At 40.8% G+C, this 25451-nt stretch overlaps 1 protein-coding gene across 1 annotated transcript in view; it reads right to left on the bottom strand.

Annotated features, from left to right (window-relative positions):
- Positions 1–6305: 6305 nt before the first annotated feature.
- Positions 6306–25451, bottom strand: part of adamtsl3 (ADAMTS-like 3) — a 315925-nt gene continuing 296779 nt past the window's right edge. The window contains exons 22-32 of the mRNA XM_039794981.1: positions 22442–22682; positions 20502–20629; positions 19348–19485; positions 17461–17643; positions 17201–17335; positions 15711–15983; positions 14888–15071; positions 12909–13113; positions 12486–12589; positions 10054–10268; positions 6306–9005 (exon numbers count right to left, since the gene is read on the bottom strand). Coding sequence (XP_039650915.1) covers positions 8887–9005; positions 10054–10268; positions 12486–12589; positions 12909–13113; positions 14888–15071; positions 15711–15983; positions 17201–17335; positions 17461–17643; positions 19348–19485; positions 20502–20629; positions 22442–22682 — 1925 coding nt within the window. The 3' untranslated portion in view covers positions 6306–8886. The remainder of the gene's footprint in view (positions 9006–10053; positions 10269–12485; positions 12590–12908; positions 13114–14887; positions 15072–15710; positions 15984–17200; positions 17336–17460; positions 17644–19347; positions 19486–20501; positions 20630–22441; positions 22683–25451) is intronic.

The raw sequence follows: 25451 nt of genomic DNA, 5'->3' as shown, positions 1-25451 counted from the left end.
GCACACACACTCACACGACACACACATTAAAGATGTTTTTATTATTATCATTATTGTTAAATAGTGATTATTATTGTTTAATCACGATACATGAATAAACCTGATGGTGCTAGGCTTTTGAACAAAAAACATTTGGTCATGTTTCAGAGATGCGAAAAAAGAGCTGCCTGAGCAACGTGATTCTTTGTATTTCCTGCGGCCCTAACATTATCAGTTCAGTGAAAATACAGAAAAAAAAGAAGAAGTAATTTTTGTATACTAATTAGGCAAAATAGTCCATGTACATTATATGAAAATTTACACATAGATTCTTAAATGTCTTTAAATTAATTCTATTTACACTTTGGTTGGGATCACCCAAGAAAAGCACAACGAAAAGACTGGAAACTGAATCAAACCTTAAAACCGCCAACGGTGTTCGAGCATGGACATAGTTACGTTAAACTTTTACCCGATCCCCATGATACCATTATCTTCACTGTAGCTAGTCTCGTCAGGTGGGCCAGAAGGGGGTCCAGGCTTTATATTTCAGTGTCCCCATTAGAACCGCCATTGCGCGGCTGGGGATAATACCCTGACTACCTCTGTACTGGATACACACAGATAAAACCCAAAAACATTAATCATCATCTCTGTCTGGATTTATCTTATTGCCTGTCCATTACTTCTATGTTATTTATCTTTCATGTTTCATGTTTCTTTCCTGTTTCCCGAGGAAGAGTAGCTGCTACATTGTTAACAGCTAATGGGGATACGAAATAAAGATAAAGATGTATATGTGTAATTTTTCAAATTTGTCATACCTGCCAGGGACTACAGGTAGAAATTAGCAATTGTTGCTATAACCTGGCCCAAGACATATTCTCTTGTTTAACAAGTTTAATGTTTATTTGTGCATTGTCCCTGTTTCAAATAAATCAATTTCCATTCAATTTCCATCCATTCCATTCCATCCATTTTTTGGTCCGGTTTGGCCGGGACAGTGCCGATTCTGAGTTGCCTGTCCCGAGTCCCAACAAAAGCCTTTCGGGACGCTAAAATGTCCCGCATTACACCAACCACTATGAAACTGTCCTGGTTGTCAGCGATTACATAGCCGACGTGGTCTTATTATAGCCCGATCATTAACTAAACCCATGTAGAAAGACTAATAAAACGTCCAGCGTATGATTTTAAAAATGTGTGTGTGTGTCAGTCAATCATAGCGGACTGCATCTGCATAATCTGTGCAGCCAGCGTTACAATGTATATTTGTAAACATTGTTGCAATGCCTTTTCTTATATGTCTGAAAGAAATTGACACAGTGACGCTGGGTAGAAATGTTCGCGAATTTCAAAAGCAGGGAGATTCCGTTAAAATATGTAGGTCTCCTTTGTCAGTTCATCATGTGTCTACCGGGCACAAATGCTCCCATTGAGCAGATCTTTTCGCTCATGATCAACACATGGACTGATGAGAGGAACCGCATGACCATTCCCCAATTTTGCTAATGTTAGGTTTAAAAAAGTTAAAGCCATGCTTATGTTTTGAAAACAATGTACAATGGTTATATGCAGCTTGCAGGTAGATCTAATCAGATAACTACACTAATCAGCATTTGTCTGGCTCACACCTTCTCTAGCTTCTAGAGAATCAGAAGAGGTCATATCAGTCATTTAGCATACAGGAGAAAGCCCCTTGTCCCCACACACAGAGACCTATTGTTTCTGCCTTTTGGGGAACCATTCCCTGCTAGGTCAGTCTTGATCAGAACAAAGGAAATGCATATCTCTGTAGAATCGGCACTACATGATAATCAACCTTAGTCTGTGACCTGGAGTAAACCTAAATTCAGAGGTGTGTCCTTAATCCGAGACCCACAATTCCACAGGAATATAATTCGGAAACCGAGGTGATTTCGGGACTTCAATCTGTGACCCCGACAGGGGAAGCACGTTGAAGTCCGCTGTTTACAGCGTATTGTTTTGTCATGTCGCATGCCTGCAATCTGTGTCCCGACAAGGGGAAGCATGTTTTGCAGTCTGCTACTGGCAGTGTTTTATGTTTTATGTTTGATTGTGTTTTGACTGTCGTTTTCACCGTGTTGTTTTATTAAACCTTTTAGTTAACTTTCAATTCGACCCCAGCCTCTCCTTCGTCCTCAGAAATCGAAGAACACGTCATTTAGATATTTCTTACACTAACACCTGTGCACAATTTCACAGTAGGCTTTAAGCCAACAAATTGATTCTTGAGTAAATTCACTCCTCTAACAAATATATGGAATGAACGTTTCCAATAGGGAAGCGATCTGCTCTATCAAATGAGATTACATTTGTGTGTGTTGTTGGTTAGAATAACACTGGTAACACTTAACGGTAAGGGTACATGAATTATCATGAATTCATGCATGAATTAATTGATGTATGTATTTTTATGCATTATGTAATTAATGATTTATGTATTACTGCATTCCTTAATATCCCATGAATCATCAGGAATTGACGTGTTCATAGTCTCTAGTCAATTAATTCATGAATAAATTCATAATTCATGTACCCTTACCGTAAAGTGTTACCATAACTTTAGTTCAAGCCTGTGGTAGCAGTTCCAAATATTTTGTTTAGTGCCATGCAATGAAAAATACTTTTTCACAAAGTTTTTCACAAGTTGAGTGGGTGCATTTTCCAAAAGAATACTTTAATTCTGAAAAATAAAGTTGGTCCCACACGAAACTCACTCATCGTCTTTTAATATTATTTCTTAGATATGTAGGCTATATACCAAGAAAAATCATGAATATTTACTGAGATAGCCCATTATGTTAGCAGTGAGCAGTAGGCCTACGTGTGCTGTTGGCAAAATAGTGTCTAATCTGTCTGTGTCTATGTCTGACCTGGGCTGGCACATGTTCACGTTAAAAAGCGTGTGTGTGCACGAGCACTACGTCTCAGTGTGCGCTCTATTTCAAATTTCCACAGCCTGCTTTTGTGATTAGCATATTGGGCGATGGTTTGATTAGTCACAAAATCATGTTCATCAAAATGATGTACTGTACATCCCCATTTCAAAATAAGATTTTAGGAAACCCTTATCATTTACCTTAAGAGCTGGATCAAGGTTTTTTTTCCTACAAATATATGCAGCCAAAGACTAGGTCCACATGTATGAAGAGATCAAACGTCTTTATTCCTTTGCCTTGTTATCTAAAGCACTTAAATGATTTGTCGTTCTACCTCATATTCTTTCAGTCAAAAAGTCACCACATCAGATATACTGTATCTAGCCAGGGGTCAACACTGAGGGTTGCTTGTTGAGTATAAAAGATCGAAGATTGCGCTTTTACACATGCAAATAAAACCAGGTGAGTGGTAGCAAACATACCACCCAATCAACATATACACATGCTTTATACTCTAGGATCTTTAACAGTTGTTAAAAAGACACCTTAACCATGAATAAGTAAGAAAATAAAAGTTGCACACAATCTACATACACTCAATATACGATATTGCACTTAGAACACAGTATATACAAGACATTTTACAATGCAGCACATCGGTATGATAACCAACACAAAGGTAACATGAATAGACCATGAATAGACCATCAGTCAAAATCAGTGTTGTGCTGGTGCCTCTCTGTCTGGAGTCAGGTTTGCCTCAATGAGCAAACAGTTATGTGTAATATCGAAATCATTTTTTTTACAAAACCTTCTGGTCATGGTTTAAAATCATAAGTGGTGTTAGTGAATATGTGCATATGAATTCATACTCTCACAACTGGAGCTCCACCAACAGCAGCAGCTCTTTTCTCATCAGTGACATGTGACTACAATCACAAACCAGAACCTTCACTCAAGTGAATGGTCTTTAAGGATTTTGATTCTAAATTCTGTTTTATATATCACCTGACATTGCTTTTATAAAGTAAGCACAAGACTTAGGCTTTTGATTTATTTTGTTTCTGTCGACTTTGAATCAAGTGTATTTCACGAAATAAAATGACTGTTTATTTAAATAGACTCTAGTGGGTTTGGCGATAGCAATTTCAGGGATGTCTTACTCTTTAACAAAAAGGTCCATCTGTTTTTGTCCAGATTAAAAAATAAAATAAAAAATTACCCTTTAATCAGTCCCTCCAGGATTTCGCGATGTCGCGATCGCAACAATTCACATGAATTCAACCAATCCTGTAAATTTACCGTGATTCGCAATTTTGACCAATCACCGCAACTTTTCTGAACAATTGACCAATAAACCAGAAGTTACTTCAACCAATCCCATCAGTCCCACGTGCCAGACATTGAGTCAGTATGTGACTCTGAGGCGTACTCTGAGAGCCACTGGCAAAGCGGGAGTGAGAACGGGTTGACATAACACACATGCGTCGCCAAATTCATTTCCTTGTTTCTGATATGAAGACGAGACCTGCGTGACTCAAACATCTCAAATTTACAACAAAACGTACAGCAAAAGACCGTGCAGAACATTTATGACCGTCCTGCCAACCTGTATACCTTTTAACATCAACGTACGCTTTAACGTTTTTTTCACTCTAAAGTGGCTGGAAGCTGCTGCTGTTTCAATCCTAGCAGGCGGGGCTGCTGCTCAGTTCCCCCCACGACTGACACGTGCACACCAGAGATGTTCACAAGTCATTTTTTGGAAGTCCAAGTTGAGTCTCAAGCCTTTGAGCGGTTAGTTCAAGTCAAGTCTCAAGTCTTTTGCCACGAGTCCAAGTCAAGTCTCAAGTCTCTGGCCATCTGATCTGTCCCTAACACTGTATTGTTAAATCTTATGAATTCAAAGCATGTCCTGTAGCTACCATCCATACAGTACAGTATCAAAATCAGTTGTAGGATAACTTTATGGGGTCTACTCAATGCAATCTGAAGAAACACAAATTAAGAACTCTTTCATAACTGTATTTTTTTACATTTTGGTATCTGCACCAAAGAATACATGTTTGTATGTGTTACTAACTGGCTGTAAAGTCCAACCTCATCATGCATTACATTTTTCAGTGTTCAAAGTTTGAGAGAAACCATGGTGCAAACATGTGAGAACTGATACTTTCCGTATTGCTATTTAATGGTCCCATGGCATGGAAATTTCACTTTGTTGTGAAATTTTTTTTTTTTAACATTAATATGAATTCACCCAGCCTGCCTATGGTCCCCCAGTGGCTAGAAATGGCGATAGGTGTAAACCGAGCCCTCAGATGGGCCGATCTGAAATCTCCTCCTTATGAGATCATAAGGAGCAAGGTTTTCTTTCCTGCTTTGCCCACCCAGAGAATTTGGCCCGCCCATGAGAAAGAGAGAGACAACATGGCTTGCAAACAAGCAAAGTGGCAGTTGGTCAAGGCCACACCCCCACCTTCCACCTTGCCCCCCCCTCTCCCCTCCTCAATAGCATTCAAAGCTACAGACACAGAAATGGCACATCCTAAGGAAAGCTCATTGTGGGACTGGCTCTAGTGGCTGTAATTCTGCACCAAGGCTGAATTTCGGGAAAGAGACTTCAGATACAGGATTAGGGGACCACTAAGGTCTATATAATTGGTGTCGCCATCGTCAATGCATTTTTTGTGAGTGCGCGCACATAGACATAGGGCATGCGTTAACGTTGCACATTATGACAAAGGGCAGGGGACATGCAGCTCGTCATACGTTTCCCCAATGTATATGCGCCAATAAAAGAAAATAGAAATGAATGAATTTAGATTTAAAAAGCAATAATTACATGAAAACAGGTTGTTGACGAGTCTCGAAGCTGGAGTCTGAGTCAAGTCTGAAGTCTTTTGGGTCGAGTTGCAAGTCAAGTCTGAAGTCAGCTGTCTGAGTCTTAGACTCGAGTCCCCATCTCTGGCACACACACACTAACACACGGTGGATGGAGGAAAAACCGGAGATGAGACGTACAGGATGACCTAAATTGAGGACAGCTACACTCGTTATTGTAAGTGCAATGATAAGTTAAAGTCCAATAAGTCCTTTAGCAAACCATATGAATGTGAGTCCCAGGCCAGGATAGTAAATGAACTAACAATGTAAAGATCAACAAGCCACTGACACATATGTTCAAATTTAATTCATTCAATAAATTATTTTTTATCTTAAATCCACCAGCCATTTTCATATTATACCAACATTTGCAGCATCCTCAGCCTTTTTGGTAAGGTTACTAGGAAAACTCAGCCCAGAGTAATTTTATTCTCCCTGAAACAAGTTTCCTTTTTATTTTTAAAGAACTATACCAAAAAGAAAATTTCACTGTCTCTTGCAACTTAATTGCAACAAAAATACAAAAGACATTGCAACTTTTATTTTTACAAAAGCTCTCCCGCGAAATCCTGGAGGGACTGTTTAATGTAGTAAAGTAAGAGCGTGGAGGTTGGAGTGGTGGATGGGTGTGAAGCACATCTGACTTTCATGCAGAAGATGTGAGATTGCGACCCTAACCCCTAACCAACAGGTTACCCTTATCTTTACCATCTTCATCTCAATGGCTAATCCCACCCTGAATAATTATTCTGTTGACCACCGGTTAATTTTGATCTTAATCAGATTCTTCTTAAAACAGCTTTGCATTTTTGGATCTTGGACTTTCTTTCTGGCCCTCGACTACTGGTCTTTCTGAACAGGGGGTCCACATGGTATGCGAGAATTTACATTACATGACATTTAGCTGACGCTTTGCTTTGCTAACTAGCAACTAGGGGTTAAGTGTCTTGCTCAGGGACACATTGGTTGATGTATATAGTGGGAATCAAACCCAGGTCTCCCACACCAAAGGCATGTGTCATATCCACTGCGCCATCACCACCCATGAGCATGTGCTAACCTGTGCTTTAGCCAATGTAGTACTCAAGGTCGGTCTTGGTCTCGAGTTGGCTCTTAAGATCACTTTCTGAAGGTCTCGTCTCAGAATGAACACATTTTTACTTGGTCTCGGATGAAGAGGACTATGGATTTTATTTCAAGACCGGTCAAGACCATAACCGCAGGGCTATCACTGAACTGCCTGTGCATTGTCTGCTTTATGTGTTAATATCATTACTGTGATTTGATGTAAAAAAAATCCTGCTTTAAATGCAACCAATAATTTGACTCATTTCTAATTTGAAATGTGTTACTGTTAACCCCCTCTACCCATCCCGCTTAACACACACTCTCAAGAAAGTGAAACGAGACATGAAATACCAAATAGTTGGTAATAAAATCTGGCTACCTAAACCATAAGGAGTTTATTCGTTTTCTGTGCGTGTTTTTATGGGACTATGGATATTTCAAATCAATATGAGGAGTGCCTATGGTTAGCATTTTCCACATTTTATCGTGTAATGCAGTGTAGGACTCGCACTGGTCTGGCCTTGGTCTTGACTTGGTCTCACCTTGGTCTTGACTCAGTCTCAACCCCTCAAAGTCTTGGTCTTGTGGGTCTCTATACACTCTGGTCTTGGTAGTGACTTGGTCTCAGTTTAGGTGGTCTTGACTACTGGCTTAAGCTCCCTATTCCAAACTGCCTAGTTAATGGAGACTCTTTAACCTAACCCTGACGTAACCATGATCTTTCCTAAACTTCAATCAAGTATTTTAGTTGTCTATCCTTTAACCATAGGTAAACCATTGTTAATTTGCCATAACCACTATGTTTTCCCAACCACAGCCATGTTGGAATTGTCACACAGGTAGAAGAAATAAATCATGAAAAAGCGTTGGCACTGAACATAATCCAGGGTTTTGCTGAATTGTTCAGCATCAACATTACATCTGCTGCTAAGGTAGGTGTTACAGATACGGGGTTTTGAAGGCCAACACCTTAGTGGTCACAACATATTTAATTTGGATCACTTTCATGTCAAAGATGAACAAGAATTCAGTGTGTCTACCAAACTTTTAAACCTATCAGAATGGAAAAGCCTTTGAAAGAGCATCACAAGACACTAAAACACATAGGACACTGGAACCAAAACTGAATAAATTCTCTTGGGGTAGGCAGCTCTTTAAAGCAAGGTGTCATACCGTACCCATTTAAAGGTAGGGAAGATCAGGGATAGATTAAAGGATAGTTTCGGTTTACTACAACTTTGGTCTTATTTTTGCAGTTTTGGTCATCAGTTCTGTCACTAGTAATATTATTGGACACTCACTTCTTATATTTACTTCAAAATAAAGTGGTTTAACAAGCTGTCTGAGCAATGCTTTGTTGCCAGATCTCAGCAATTCGGAGAGTAGAAATTATAGTCAAAACTAAGAAAATTAGACCAAAGTTGTAATAAACCCAAATTTTGCTTTTATATTTTATATGAATAACTTTTTTTTTTACCAATTACACAAATAAATAAAGGAAAATGTTAAGAGTATGTGTATGTAAAAGTAGGACTACAAGATTTGTAGGCTATTTATGTAGCTGCTGATTTGATGAATCTCAATTTACATGACTGGCGAATGTATACCTGCAAACCAGTACCTCAGTCTAAGTCTTGTTTACAGGAGATTAGTGGTACGCGTTCTACAATAAACATTGTTACATTTCTTTTTGGCCGCGCTGCCAAAAAGGAATATAATGAATGAATGTCATTGTAAAGTAAATGTTCTGTTTTTGAAGGAAAGTCCAAAAACTCCATTTGATCCACATAGTGAACACTTGTCTTCATATTAGGAGTTAAGTTTGGGTTCAAAATCAGAAAGTAAAGCCCCTTTATCCTTCCAGCCTTTTAAGGCTCTATTCAGGTTCCTTTTAGGAAGTGAAATAATTGGACTGAAGCTTTTCCTGTTTAAATATGTGCATTTTGAAGCTTCCACTCATAGACGGTGTCCTTTCAGTATTTTGCTCATTCGTCTCATGTAGTCCATCTGTTTTTACAAAATGCAGTGTGGTTATAATGGTTTGCTGCCACTAGGTGGAGTCGGGATCCTGTGAACAGGACCCACAGCATCTCTGCTTGTACATGTCCAGGTGGCACAGCTTCAGCCTCTTCACCACGCTGCAGTACTGAGTTGTGTCCTTGCATTCACCTGCATGGGAACAAAACAGTCCATTTAATCACTGAAGAAAATCAATGTAATTGTTGTCAATGTTTCACTTTAGAGGTCCCATAGTCTTTTAATAATTTCCTTGACATATTCTAATGTAATTTAAGACGTTTCCTGGAATTGAATGTGTAATTTGGTATTAATTAAGAAGATACTTTGCCGATTTTTAACCACCTTTGTATCATAACAACAACTTCTCTCTATCTGGCCACCGCTCTCTCTGTGCTCATCGAAACAGCACCTGCTTTTTCTGGCAAGAAATCTGTTACCATAGATTTGTATTAGATGTTGAACTACAAAACGTACTTCTGCATATGGACACAAAGAGTATAGAAGCAGTTGAAGAGAGCTAGACGCCCCTCTTTCTATCTCACTCAAACTCAGTCCAAACTCAGACTAAACTGTAGAACTAGGCAGTGCTCATCAAATATAAACTGAAAACAGAAATCAGAAACTGTTTGGCAGTAATACAGTAAGTGAGTTTATGAACAGGAAGTGGGTGCCAAACTGTTATTGAATTGCAAAAAACAGAGTCTTAAAAAAACAACTGATGAAACAGTAAAAAATCCTGTTTTTGTTACTGTATTTTCTATTTCTAATGAATTACTAGTGTAACAGTGTGATTTTTTTAGTCAGTGCATAGCAGGTCAGCCGAAAAATGCACAAATGTAAAAATGTGTCTTTTTGTGTAGTTGGAAGTAACAGGCAAGCATGCAGTTACATAAAAATGGAAAACAAAGTTTCCAAAAATAAACTAGTATTTACTTGGTTTTAAATGGATTTCATTCAGTCTAATATTTTACTAGACTGTACACCATTTAACAGCTAAATCCATAAATTTATTTTCTTGATTACAATATCGCACATTTTAAAATCTCAAAATCTACAACTAAGGGGACATTAAACAGCTGACTGTTTGTGGTGCCACACACACACACACACACACACACACACACACACACACACACACACACACACACACACACACACACACACACACACACACACACACACACACACAGTGACTTACTCCCACAGTTGGTGGCGTTGCAGTGCTGCCAGGCGGAGGGCCGTTGGAGCCAGGCACAGTGCTGCTCAGCCAGAGTCCTGCCACTCCTTTGGTGAACACAGTCCACCCTGCGGGACTGAAAGCCACTCCCACAGACTACCGTGCATGCCCGCCATGCACTGGGACGCCACTGGACGTCACACAGGTTAGAGGAACAGTTGCGTACTGATGTAGGCCTGAAAGACAGCAGTATTAGTTTGGTTTCTAGTGCTACACATTCATTACTGTGGCCGTAGGCGTAATTAAGGTGGGGGATGAGGGGGTTGTCTCCTTTTTCACATTTTTTAGGGCCATTTTTAAAAAGTCTTTGGCACTTTTTACAAAGTTTCGAGTTCAATGTTGAACCCAAAGTTACGCCCTTGACTGTGGCACTTTTGCACTCCACTCTCAACAGATCTCCTGGGACCTGTGTCACCAATCAGATTTATTGTATTTCTGGAGAACAATGCAGGGCAAGACTTGGAATACCCTACAATTTGGAACATGGACTGAGTTCAAAAGATTAGATTTGTGCTTTAGCCAACTTGTTTTTAACTTCACCTTATATGGAACTGGTTCAGTTCAGAGGGTCTGATGAAAATGTGTAAACCAACCAACCGATCAGCTTGTTGAGAAATTAATCATCACTCCCTCAGGGACACATATTGTTGCTTATTAAAGCAATCACTCTACATTTTGGAAAATAAATAGTTTTCCCCCATGAATGAGATGAGAAAATCGATATCAATGTCATGTCTGTGTGTTAAGCAGAGCTGGAGTCAAGACAGGGTTAGCCTAGCTTAGCATAAAGACTGGAAGCAGGGGGAAATAGTTAGCCCAGATCTATAGAGGCAGAGCGCCTCGCGTCGTACTCTGAAAGCCATGTCCACAGGAGAGGAAAACAATTAGCGTCGCAATATGCAACTAACGTCCGAAACGCAAAAAAATTGCCTGTAGCTAGCTAAAAAAAATCAGATTTAAGCACATCAAAGGATTATTTTAGAAACATTTGTCTACCAGAGAGGACAAGTTAACTGTTAGCAAGCTAATGTTAGCTATGTGTTAAAGGTCCCATGGCATGAAAATTTCACTTTATGAGTTTTTTTAACATTAATATGCGTTCCCCCAGTCTGCCTTTGGTCCCCCAGTGGTTAGAAATGGTGATAGGTGTAAACCGAGCCCTGGGTATCCTGCTCTGCCTTTGAGAAAATGAAAGCTCAGATGGGCCGATCTGGAATCTTGCTCCTTATGACGTCATAAGGAGCAAGGTTACCTCCCCTTTCTCTGCTTTGCCCGCCCAGAGAATTTGGACAACCCATGAGAGAGAAACATCATGGCTTTCAAACGAGCAAAGTGGCAGTTGGTCAAGGCCACACCCCCACTCTCCACCTTGCCCACCCCTCTCCTTCTCAATAGCTACAGACACAGAAATGGCACCTACTAAGGAAAGCTCATTGTGGGACTGGCTCTAGTGGCTGGAATTCTGCACCAAGGCTGAATTTCAGGAAAGAGACTTCAGATACAGTATTAGGGGACCACTATGGTCTATATAAAAGAGACTTCAGATACAGTATTAGGGGACCACTAAGGTCTATATAAAAGCATCCAAAGAGCACCATGTTATGGGACCTTTAACAACCTAAGGCACTGGCAAAAAAATACTGGATAGCCTTCTGATTTATCCACATTCTACTATAACAGGGATCGTCAACGTTTTTTAAGCCAAAGACCCCTTAACTGAAAGAGACGGATCAGTTAACGGATCAGTTAACTACATATATTGTAGAAAAGTAGAAAGTTGCATATTAAACTGGGCCTACAATAACAAGTAGGGAGGCCTAAAGCCTATATACATGCTTTTTTTTTGCATAGAATATTAAGCTATTAAAATAATAATTGTTGGCATGATTTTATAAATATTGTTTTCATCTGTGGATGGCTACCTTACCTATAGGCCTTCAGACTTTTTCAATTTAGAAAAAACTTTCAAAAATTAATAGTTTGGTAGCCCCCCTAACTCGGACTCCCTAGGGATCCCAGACCCCCAGTTGAAGATCTCTACACTATAACACAAGTTGCATACTGTGTACAAAATGCTTATCATGGCCACTAGGTGGGGCAGCTGTGGCTCAGGTGGGCACACTGAACCCCTAATTGCTCCCGATGCTGCGCCATCGGTGTGTGAATGTGTGTGAATGTTTATCTAATGAGCAGGTGGCACTTATATGGCTGCCTTGGCTACCAGTGTATGAATGTGTGTGTGAATGGTGATTGGTTCCTGTACTATGTAAAAGCACTCTGAGTAGTCGTTAAGACTAGGAAGCGCTATATAAATACAGCCCATTTATATTTACTAGTTGTGACGGTAATACAGTATAGTCATTTTCATTGTGTTGTAATATGCGTGTGTATACCTGTCCCTGAGATCACAGTCTGTGTACGAGGAACTGTTGGCATGTTGGCAGGTGACAGATCTCTTCTGTACGGTGGTGGTGGGGCCTAAACACCTCCCTGAACACTGAAATCCAGGAACATGAAGTTAACACTTAACACTGCATTTGTGACACGCACCCATGTTTAAAGCTATAGTGCATAGTTTCTGTCTCCCCCATGAGGAATTCTGATTCTAATGAAAACAAAACTGTTGAAGCATTCACATAATACAAGCCTTCAGTGACACAATCTTCTGAACATAGCCATACTGAGAAATACAGAAAGAATTTTGTGGAGCTGATACAATTAGCTTTGTATCAACTCATTTGGCAATGGCTTGAATGTAGTGTACGTTTATTAATATCAAAAAGTTACGCTAAAGCTTTAATTGTGTTTGAATGTACCTTTCCCCATGCACTGGTTACCCAGGTTGGACAGTTATTGGCAGTGCACTGCTCCGTGTCTGTGGGCTGGCTCGTCCTCTCACAGGCCGCTGCTGTCAGAGTCCTCACTGCACCTCTGGCATCCAGCTGCTGACAGGACATCTGCCTCTGTTTCCAGCCTACTCCACACAACGCTGAGCACTTTGACCACTCTGATACCGACCATCTGGAATCATGACCAGACACAAGAAATACAGATACATAACTTTCAAAATGGGAGATAGCTCGGCCTGTGAATTGCTGTATGTATATATATATGGTTAAGACTCTAGGCCATGTCACATTGAATGCATGCCCCTAGTCTGTTAATGATGGTGCTTGTGTATATTTGCATGTATTATGATTCAGTGTTCTATTTTCTGCAATATGTTGCCCGGAGGCTGGCACTTTTAAAACCCCTGGAAGGTTTTTAGGCAATTTTCCTTTAAATGTCCGTTGTTATATATATATATATATATATATATATATATATATATATATATATATATATATATATATATATATATGTGTGTGTGTGTGTGTGTGTGTGTATAAATAAAAAAACAACGATAAATCAATTCTTTTTTTTGAGTGTTTATGTCTGAGTTTTCAATTGCATTTGTGAATACAGCTGGTCTAATACAAATAATCTTAGAATCCAATGGACTAGGTGCCTCCTCAGTCTTACATATGACTGCATTGCTTTTTTCAATAATGTATTTTTTTTAATTAATTCATTTTGTATTATTATTTCTTAGTCTCCCATATTCCCGTGCCAGGAGCTGGCTGTGTTTCAGAACTCATCTGATGATCTGCTGTCAGAATGACACCCTGACCCCTTTTTCCACTGGGCGCGTCTGCGCTGCGTTCCGGAGGCCTCCCAGAAGCGTGCGTGAAGTGGCTCTCCACTCCGCTAAAGATACGTGCCAGGTATATTTTCACGCGAGCAGCGGGGCGTTCACCATAGACAGTGTATAAACTGGACCAACAGATCCCGTTGCTCTGGATGGATACCTATGAAGGATATTAGAAGCACTTTTCCGGTGAGCGCTGAGCGTTACTGCGCAGCCTCCAACTGAGAGAGACAACGTAAATGTGACGTGAACAACCTGTCTGAAAGTTGAGAAGAGAAATCTCAATCATTCCCAATCTTGCAGAGATGGAGAGCGTAGGTATATGTAAGGAGATAACATGGGCACCGGCTAAATTTTGCTAACTAAAATGCTAGTCAACATTAGTAATTAAACTTAAACAGCTAATGTCGAAGTCGAAACTGCCTGCGAGCTTCTCCTGTACTATACGGTAATTCCTCCACTATGCGACAGTAAGTCGAGTGGTTACGACACAATCGTTAGCCTATTTTTACAAAAACGTCTGCTACGGAGCCATAACGTGAGATACAAGGTAATAGAGCCTTTTATACATTGTCGTGTTTCTTTAGAAATAAACAATGGACAAATAAAGTCTTTAAACGGGGGGTGAGTGCTTGTTAGCATCAAAATGGCGCCATAGGAGCTACGCTTGCCAGACGTTCGCTTACCGCCTTGGCGTTCACAGCCGGGCAGGAAGTAAAACAGCAAGACTATTCAGTCAATTTACCAAAAGACACCCCCCAATATTGTATACGTCTGCTTTACAACACCACAGACAACGAGAGATTCATCCTGGAGGTTGAAAAACATAATACGACATCCCAGATCTTTTTTTATAAAGACAACACCAGAAAAGAGAAGGCATGGAGTTTAACTGTAGGAGTGTGTGGAGTAGATACCAGCTTAATAAATACGTGATTGTTCTGTATAGTACTTGTAGAAACAATAGAATCTGTCGGTCAGGCAAAACACTCGCTTCTGAAACGCTCCTGGTGTGGTATGGTTCGTGGCGGAGGACGGAACAAAACTGCGGCGAAGCCGGAACGCAGCACAGTGGAGAATCGGGGTGATGTCTACAGGCGGGTGTACCTGGGGGGACAGTCCTGTCTGTTGCAGGGGACTGGGGAAGTGATGGGTTTTGGTATGTGCTGACACAGGGTGGGCTGAACATCCTTTCCATCCAGAGTGACACAGCGTATCCTCCGCAGCCAAGTGCCTCTGTTCCCACAGGAAGCACTGCATGTGGTCCAGTCTCCAAAACGCCAGCCAAACTCTGTGGACCCAAAGATACAACACCCACATCCACAGGATCAAGGAAACAACAACAGAAAGAAGATTTCAGAACACTATAGGGAAACAAACAGCTTTTACCGCCATCCAATGACTTGCCAATCCAAGTGTACATGAGTGTTCTGCACAGGTTCTCAATTTTTTATTTCAGATTTTGAATTGCCCACCTTACAGGTAAGAAACTGCCTGAGGCAGAGGCACTGTATAACGCATAAAAGAAAAACTAAAGACGCTGATGCACTGAGTCAGTCTGTCAGGGTATATGCAGGACTTAAAAATAGCGCCAAAAACAGCGGAAAAAGCATCAAACTAACTAAAAGATTGCAATTGGACCTCTTTAGCAAGTTTTGTCTTTATGTTTTTTGATTGTTTTAATTAATTTAATTTAATTATTTATTATCTGCTCTAGCTTTTCCAATGTTTTAAACACAGATATGGTGATAATAATGGTCCAACGTGATGTCAAATTGCATATTTTATTTATTGAAAATCATCAAATTTTTTTAAGAAAAGACCACTAAACCCCCGCCAAATATGCACACCTAAGTCTTCCACAAAACCTAGGGAGAACACTGGGTTTATATAAACTACACTCATGCATGCAAATCAGTCTAACACTCACCTTCAGTGTGAACGTGTATCCAGGCAGACAGCATGGGTCGGGTGCTGTTGATCAGGGTCTGGCATCGGTACCGCCCAGAGAACTTCACCTGTAGAGTGTTGACTTCAAGCACACGGCCTCCCACCAGCATCCTGTACTGCAGACCCAAATCCTGACCCTGACCCTGGGTCTGGGTCTGGGTCTGGGTTTGGGCTGGACCTGAAACCTCCTTCAGGGTCTGGTTGTTGTAGTCCCACCGCACAGGCACTTTGTGGTCAGGAACGACTGGACAGCCTGTCCAAATACAGAAGCAGACAGAATGTAAACATTAAACATGTTAATGGACTGATGGAAATACTTCAAGAGGTTGTTAACAGGTGTTAGGGAGTACTACTGTTAGAATATATTTTGTGAGAATAAAGTAAGTGGTTTTTAGAGTTCATGAAGCTGACCTTGTTGTCTCGGCTTCTCTGGGTTATGAGAAGCCATCTGGTTTTTAAAGTGATAAGACATTATAAAGGGAGTGTGAGATATTGCCTGAGAAAAGGTCTCCTCTGATCGGAGGGGACGGAGACAACAATGGTGCAGTGTTTTTTGGAAGCGCGAGATATGTAGCGCAGGGTATGGAAATGGCCTCGGCTCTTATGCAACTCCTTTGGTCTGCAGAAGATTAAGAACACGCAGGTATTCAAATCCAACAATAACAGCTTGTCTCTTTTGACCTGAGAATGGGAGAAGCCGAGGTAACGTTTTCATACAGTGTGTTACATATCGTTAGGAGTTGGCTGGAGCCAGAAGATCTGGACTGTATCCAAATTGATGACAGCATCACCACGTGCATGTGCGTTAGGTAATCAGAGTGACAATTAAATGGACAGATTTGTTATTAAAAAAGCAAACCTAATGATGCAAGTGCATCAACGACATCCACCACCAGTGCAGAGAGTTCTTAATTTCCCACGAAGCTGATCGCGGTTGATACCCCAGAATTAATTACTGCGCGCTAGATACAGAGCACCGCGAGCGGCCGGTCGTGGTGCTCCGTTAGGTCAGCGGTAGTTAGTGGTCTAGTTACCCCAGAATAGGTGACTGTACGCTGGATACAGAGCACCGCGAGCTGACGGTCGTGGAGCTCCGTTAGGTCAGCGGTAGTTGGTGGTCAGTTACACTTCTCATCTCCAATCCTATCTGTATTTGTGAGAAGTGGTGGTGTCCTGAGTTGAAAGAGTTGAAAGCTTACTTTACGGCTTTATTATCGAGTTAATAGTGTGTGTATCGGCCGCTGTCTGTTTCCTAAGGTTCTGAAATGCAAACATTTTTGACTACTGTATGCGCCCGTGAGCACCCACGGAGGAAAACGTAAATCGGCGCCTATGAGTACAGTTATATATACGAGGAATACATATATACGGAATAAATATACGGAGGTCAATGTGGTTTAGTTTGTGTGCTACTGTTTGTACATGAGGATGTGCAGGCTGCTGTGTTGGTATGTATGCTTATGTGAGTACCTATACGTAGAATGTGGCCAGGCTTGATAAAGACGCTGGTTCCCCGGTGGGACGCCATAAGGACCCTTCTCCTGTTCAGCTCTTGTGAGACTGGGACAACCCTGCTTCCTCCAGCAGAGGGTCCAGGGTACGGACCTGTACACACACACACACACACACACACAACCACGATCAATATGAACAGTTTTTCCTTATCTGAGCCTGTGTGTTGATATTTCTGGTATATGATGAAAAGTGTTGTACACTTTGTGTGAACCCACCGTAGACCTGCAGGACAGTAGAAGCAGTGGACCTTCCTATGGCGTTGGTGGCGGTGCAGGAGTAGGTGCCTTGGTGGTGCAGAGAAACATTTGTGATCCACAGTGATCCAGAGGGCAGGGAAACAGCACCGGCATCTAATACTCCATCCTTTTTGTTCCACGTCACTGTGGGCTGTGGAACGCCTGACACACAGACAACACAGGGGCACCAGGAAAAGTTTCATTACAGGCCCATAGTACAGTGTAATTATTTAGTATAGGGTATCAATACAATACTAACTGGATACCAATAGAGAGACAGGTATGCAAGTACAAGTTGTTGCTATAATAGTTTTACTCTTCAATGTGTGCACAATTAAAGTCAATATATCACATTTTAAAAGGCCCACACACAATTTGACTTCTTTTTTATGACATACTTAATGCCAAAAAAACATATAGGCTAACTTCCCACTGGCACTTGAAATCAGCTACGTTAAGGCTGCGAAACGACCGGAAGTCATTCATTTCCTATGGAGATTCGCAGACCGCATGCGAACGAGTGCGGTGCGAAAAAATCATGTCAGTTGATCATCCGGATGCGTTCAAAAAATTTAACTCTTGCGACAGGCTACGGACGGTTCCTATCCGTCAATTCCAGCGGAAGTTAGCGTTGCTATGGTACTGATAAACAAACCTGCTAATGCTAATTGGTTAGCTAGCAACAGACATTGAACAATTGACATTATACTGCTATATCACATTAAACCGACCTGACATGTCAACGTCCTGGGCACTGTTCTCCACGCAGCAGCCTTTCTATTTATGGGGTCATCCCTATGTTCCCCGCCTATGTTCCCCGCTCGGGGAACATAGGACACGTTTTTCCCCCAAAAAAAGGGTTAGGGTTATGCGTGTCAAACAGCCCGTAGGCCTACATAGGCCTATTTGCCATGGAATTTGGCAGTAATGGTGGAAAAAGTACTGAGTAGAGTAATGTTCCCCAGTCTCATACAAAGAGGGGAACATAGGACCCAGGGAACATAGCACCCGGGGAACATAGACACGCTCCCCTATTTATATCTCTATAACCCTCATCAGAGAGGTCAGAGAGAATCGTACATTCAGACACTTATCAGTCGTTCTAGTCTCTCCGCCACTTTTGTGAGTCGCTTCCGGCGCTTTTCAACGGTGTAATATGACATCCGCTGGCAATGTATTGCGTATTACGGAGCTGATTTCAGGTGCCAGTGGGAAGGCAGCGTAAGCCCTTTGATCCCCTGTATGTACCCTGTAATTATTTGTACTGTTATTTATTTCTAGATCCCCTCCTAAATGCAAATGTGTTACCCTCTGCAAAGACAGATGATACTGTCTTTATTTCCTGGAGCGGTACACCAGGGGGCAACCAGTAGAGCTTACCAATCCAGATAGTTTGAGAGAACCTCAAGAACAAAATTATCCTGAGGTCAAAAAGGATGTTGTTTATGCCAAAAAAGAAACTAAGTGATTCAGTTGATCAATTCTACCTCATCCTGGAATCATCTGATGAATGTTTTTATCCATTACATTCTGGTGGTCGCAGAGAGTTGAACATTTTTAACTTTGGGTAAAACGCTGCGCTTGTCACTGACACTTTTTACCCAGCCTTCCAATCACAGTGAAGGATGGGCAGGACAAATGACACAAAGACCAACTGTCACATCCTCGCGCCACCAAAGCACTCTAGCACTACCAGCTGGGTGTTTCCAGAAGAGCTCCTGGTATTTTTAGCTGGGAGAAATGCTTTGATGGATAGGTGGCCTTATGTAAGTAACACCAGTGATTGTCTGACCAAAGATAATTTGGTCGTACAAGAGCATATATCGACCAACTGACCTGGAGACGTCAGCCCTAATTGTGACCTACCGGTGACGGGGCAGTCCAGCGTAAGATTGGCCCCCGGGCGAACACTGACTCGTCCCCCCAACTTGGTCCTCAAGCTGTGGCCCAACACAAAGCCATGGTCGGAAACATTCCTCCATGACACTGCGATGGCTGGAGGCTCTGAAGTTTCACACACAGAGAAAGAGTAGCAGTCAGTCATGCCGCAATGAATTTGAAAATGTTAGATCTACAGTATCTATCTATCTATTGATCTATCGATCTATCTTAGCATTGTCATTGTGAGCATGTTTCCATGCTGACATTCACATTTGGTTCCAAGCACCGCTGTGCCTACAGCCTCACAAAGACTTTAGGTGGGAGTTCACACTTAAAGCTTTAGTGCATAAATTTTTGATATTAATAAACGTCCGTTACATTCAAGCCATTGCAAAATGAGTTGCTATAAAGCTAATTAAGACTATCAGCTCTACAGAACTATCTCTGTATTTCTCTGTGTTTAGAAATGTATGTCTTCTGGCGACTTTTGCATGCAGAAACTCGAGTGAAGATAATTTCCTCTTCTGAAGAGTCCATCGTGTTTTTTTAATCCATCATGTCCTCCTTGGCTAAATTGCAACTGTGTGAAGAGGGGTGGGGCTGAAGTGCAATCATGGAAGGCTTGTATCATGTGGACGCATCGACATCATTGTTGTCATTACTTAGAATTCCTCATGGGGGTGACAGAAACTACGCACTACAGCTTTAATACGATACATTGTACATTTAATTCACATTGACTCCGACCGTCGACATCACTGTCCCTCAGAACCAGCTGTTCTGTCAGCAGCTCAGGACAGAAAGTAGACAAATCTCCATCAGGCTGAGTAACATCATACATTTACTGGACTAAAATGGTTTTCAAGTGACAGAAGGAATGTACTGTTTTAATTTATTGATTCATTTAATTCCCCTGCCTGCCCTCTATACATATGCTCATAGTAAAACGGAAGGCTCATTGTGATAATGGGGGCTGTATGTGATATTCATTGCATAAAGTTGTGTTATACAAATAATCTTAATTTTAGGTTCATATAATTTATTTTAAACATATAAAAAAATTTACTACAGTGACAAATTATGGAAGATATGCATAATAATGACACGTGAGACCAGCGTATCTAAAGGTAAGGACACACCTGCCACCAACAGCTGAGAAGTCTCGGAGTCTGAGCCATGTGTGTTGGCAGCTGTGCACTTGTATTGGCCTCTGTCAAACGCTCGGGGCTGAAGGATGTGGAGTCCTCCAGAGTTATCCCAGGATACCCTGCAGACACACATGGAAAACATGTTTTTATTTTCTTGGCACATAGAGTAGGACAAAAAAAATACCTTGCAGTACAGAAACAGAGGAAGTGGCTTGGTTAAGGGACTCTCACACACATCTTGAACAAACCAAAAATGACGGAGGTATTTGTGTTCAAACCCCGCCTAGTTTTGCGTCTCTGCAGATCTGGCCAATCACTATATGAAGTGGGCAGGATTGTCAGACAATCCCGAAAAAAAGTCAGAATCAGTCTGATCACAAATAATTGGCATTGATTGCACCACCTCTGTGACAGTGATACAAGTATAATCATGACCAAAAGGCTTATAGAGTTCTTTCTCTGTCTGGTCAAGGCTGGATTAACAACTGAGCAAAGCAGTCAACTCAGAACCCCCATAGTCCCAAAGGTCACTGTGCATCAGTAGATGTTTTGAATAACTAGGCCTAAGTTAGCACAATATTAAGTAAGTTGAGTCCTGTTTTGTTACCGAATGATGTGGCACTGTCTGGTACAGGGGCCCTGTTTCAAAATGTAGTTTTAATACTTGAATTATTATAGTCATTGTTGTTCTCCCACTGCATATTTCTAAACAGAGTGTAAAACAGCAATTTTAGCCTAAAATACAAAAAAACCACCCCTAAAATTACTGAGATGGAAAACTTGGGGCTAGGTAGTGTTATTTAAGCACAGGAGAACTGGTAACACGTGAATCCAGCAATGTTTCTGATAACCGTGAAATTGGAATTTTAGACCTTTTTCCAGTTATTGAAATTATTTTTTTCCTTAGAAAACCACAGTAACACACTGTAACTCAGTTAATTTACATTTAATTTAACTGGGGGAGACAATAAAATATTTCTAAAATCTAAATTACATTTTTCTTTTCCCACTGCCTTTTCTGCCGACGGTCGGCCGTCGTGTTGGTGTGTCAGAGCCTTGAGGCAGTGTTTCTCAAACACATGTACCACTTCAGCAAAGATTTACCAGTTGTGATGTCACAACTGTAATAAATATAGGTAGAAAAGCTGCTACAGTGGCATTACATTCATTTCGAATGTAGAAGTGCAGAGACTCCGAAAGTGCAGATGTGGAAGACCCGGAAACGCTGACCAATCAGAGCAGACTGGGCTTTTTTCAGGAAGGGAGCTTAAAGAGACAGGTGCTAAAACAAGTGTTTCAGACAGAGGATTTTTTTTTTAGTATAAACCTGAATGAAATGTCCCCTTTAATTAAAATGTTTCTGCAACCACAGCAGTAGGACTTAAAAGTTCCTGCAGTTAAAATATATTTGTATATATTGTATGTATTATGAATGTTTCTCTTTCCACGGACTACTCTTTTAGCTGTGGTTTCATTTGAGTTGACAGAGAACTATTACAAACGAACCAAGAGGAGTAGACAAGTAATGGACAGGTATAGGTGTAATTTACAGGGGGAATGGGGGGTTACAGCCCCCCAATAATCAAAACTGGCCAGGGCAACCCACCCCAAAAACCTATTATAATTTCTTTTACATACATAAATAAAGACAAGTGCACTATAACTTGATGCAGAAAAGGCACAAATTGTTGCAGAAAAATTCGCCACAATACAGAAAATGAAAATTTCAATTTTGCTCAAAAGTGGAGATCTCACAGCGAGTCATGCTTCACTTTGAACATTGGTAAAAAAAGATACATCTTGTGTATTTACACAGAAATATGTTGATCGATAGTATACATGTTCATGTTGAGTATATAGTGCAGAGGATGCGATTTCAGACACAACCTAAGTATTTTGACTGGTATGTCAGCAGTACCCCAGTATGTCACCTGTCATTGTGCTGCAGCAGAACTCCATCTTTGGTCCAGCTGATTTTGGGAGGCGGGAAGCCCCGTGCAGGACAGAGTATGGTCAGTGATCGGGTAGTGTTGGTCAGGAGGGCGCTGTGTCCAATGCTGATGTTGATGTTCTTCTGAAGACTCAATTGAAGGCTCTGCTGCTGTCTGATGATCACTGCTCTACTCACAACCGTCTCCAATGAAGAGCGCTCAGACCAGTTGGCCAGTCTGTCTGTGGGACCAATCAGATACAAACACAACATAAGGAACAAAAAGTTGTATCCCTAAAAGTGAGACCTAGATCAATATGCTGATCTGCCAATACCATGGACAGATATCGTCCTTTTATTAAAAGGTATCCTATTAAATCAGGGGTGTCAAACTCAATGTTACTAAGGGCCAAACTGGAAAAAGAGACTCACATCAAGGGCCATACATGTACACATTATTGACTGCTTTTATTTAATCGAAAAAGTAAATATATCTTTGAATGTATTATTGCATGCCTCATATAGCCTTGATTGTAAGGAGAAACATGTGGTCAACATATTTACAGTATATGTGCATATCAACAAGTCCCTAACCATATGGTGATATAAGCTCTCCTTTAGTACAAACCAAGGGAGTGTTTTCTCTCCAAAACCGTTTCACAACATTCGTTGTATTGGTTGCAGTTTGGTTCGGATTTAGAGACGGTCCGATACCATTTTTTGCTTACCGATTCTGATACCTGAATTTGCGTAGCAGCCGATGCCGACTACCGATCCGATACCATTGTGTCATATATTTGATTATGTTTTAACAGCTGTATACTACTATCACTGTATGGATGTGTTGTGATTGCTATCGTTGTATGGTCTGGCTCAGGTTAAACTCTTTGTAAAATATGAACAAACACAAACAAAATCTTTTCGGGGTTAAACATATGTGTTATCGGATCGGTGCATAAACTCCAGTACCTTTCGATACCGATACCAGCATACCTTGCAGTATCGGAGGCTGTTCTGATACTGGTATTGGTTTCAGAACATCTCTATTCGGTTTAAGCAGCAAAACTACTTGGTTATGTTAAGAATGTAAAGGGTCTTCTTTTCATGTGTTGAATGCTTATATGAATTTATATTTGTGTACTGTTATAATTGTTATTATAAATCACTTATGGACAACCTTTACTGTATCTAAAAATGTATGAAACATTCATAAAAGGCCATACTGTAAGTCCTTCTTACAAGTCATGAAGCAGTAATTTAAAACCTTAAACTTTTGGAAGTTTTTCTTTGCCACTGTTGCACTAAATGCCTGCTCTTGGGGGAATTGTTGGGTCTTTGTAAATTATAGAGTGTGGTCTAGACCTACTCTATCCATATGTAAAGTGTCTTGAGATAACTCTTGTTATGATTTGATACTATAAATAACATTGAATTGAATTGAATATCACATATCAAAATATGCAATTAATGACATAAACATTAATCACTGTATACATTAAGAGGTGGTGGAAGAATGAAGAAATTTGTCTAACAGAGAATAAGAACATCTCAAGGTATTTTACTAGGGCTGGGTTCAAATAATCGATGATCCAATTACAATCTTTGTTTGAGTGATCTGATATCGATAAATAAAATCCTGAAATCAATCTTTTAATATACAGTATGCCTTCTCAACAGTGATGTGGTGAACTAACCTGTTGCATTATACAAATATTTGCTTCTTGCTTGTGCAATTGACAGCACAAGTTCTCTGAGAATCTCTTTTATATATAAGCTAAATTGGTATTGTAACTGAAATTTCCCTAACCTAATTGAATCAGTACCCTGTGAAACGGAATCTAATCCATTCGGAAAATCATTGGCGATACCCAGCCCTACATTTAACAACAGCTTCAAAGGTAAACACACGCTGCTGCACAGCATGTGGCTCAGGTGGCAGAGCGCTCGCCTACCATTCGGAAGGTCCATGTCGAAGTGTCCTTGGGCAAGACACTGAACCCTGAATTGCTCACGATGCTGCGCCATCGGTGTGTCAATGTTTATCTGATGAACAGGTGGCATCTTGTATGGCAGCCTCGGCTACCACTGTATGAATGTATGTGAATGGGGATTGGTTCCTATACTGTGTAAAAGTGATTTGAGTAGTCATTAAAGGTCCAATATGTAATATTTGTACTGTAATAAATCCAAAAATGACACCAATGCCTCATCAGATATTAAGGAAACATGTTAAACTGAAATACTATCTTTTCTGACAACAATGCTAATGTCAGTATTTTTTCTTTTTGAAATTTCTGTTTATGTTTTGATCTGTGTGTTGTTATCAACTGCCCAGTTTGACAGCCAGGCCGGGTTGCCAGATATACCTGTAAAAACGTAAACCCAGCGCGCTACAGCTGTAACATTAGTACAGCCATGAAAGCAGCATACAAACGAACAGGATCAACGGAGATAGATTCTACCCGACCTAAAAAAAAGAAAACAGCAATTTTCTAACAGTTGCGTGACCAGAGACGTAACAACCCCCTGGTAAATATTGGAGATGTATTTGAAAGATGGAGACAGCTTAGATCCCAAAAGGATGCAGAATTGGCTTATTTCCTCCTGAACAGGTAAGCATAGCTTCAGGCTAATTTATCACAGCCACTAGGGACGGGCATTTTATGTCATTTCAACATTTGTGTACTCACATTGAATTATATAGCTAGAGTACCCGAGTTGGTTACTCGCAAAAACAATTGAGACACAGCCAGTAAAGTGATCCAGACTGGTCCTGGCTAACGCCGCCATGCTAACCCTGTTAACTGCTAACGTTACCGGGAGGACCAGGCAAGCAGCCCATGGCTGTTTACAACGTGTAGTTCAGTGGCTGGAGCCGACAACGGTGAGTTATTTTAAGCTACGAGAGGGGGGCTGTAAATCGGGAAGAGAGGACTGTGAGTTTGCAGTGTGTTTAGCGATTGTTGCCGTAATTCTAAGCCAATGAAGTGTGTTCCGTCGGCAAGGTAGTG

Source organism: Perca fluviatilis, chromosome 3, assembly GCF_010015445.1.
Source record: "Perca fluviatilis chromosome 3, GENO_Pfluv_1.0, whole genome shotgun sequence".
NCBI lineage: Eukaryota > Metazoa > Chordata > Actinopteri > Perciformes > Percidae > Perca > Perca fluviatilis.
The sequence above is the reverse complement of the archived record's forward strand: the minus strand, read 5'-3'. Positions and strand labels throughout refer to the sequence as shown.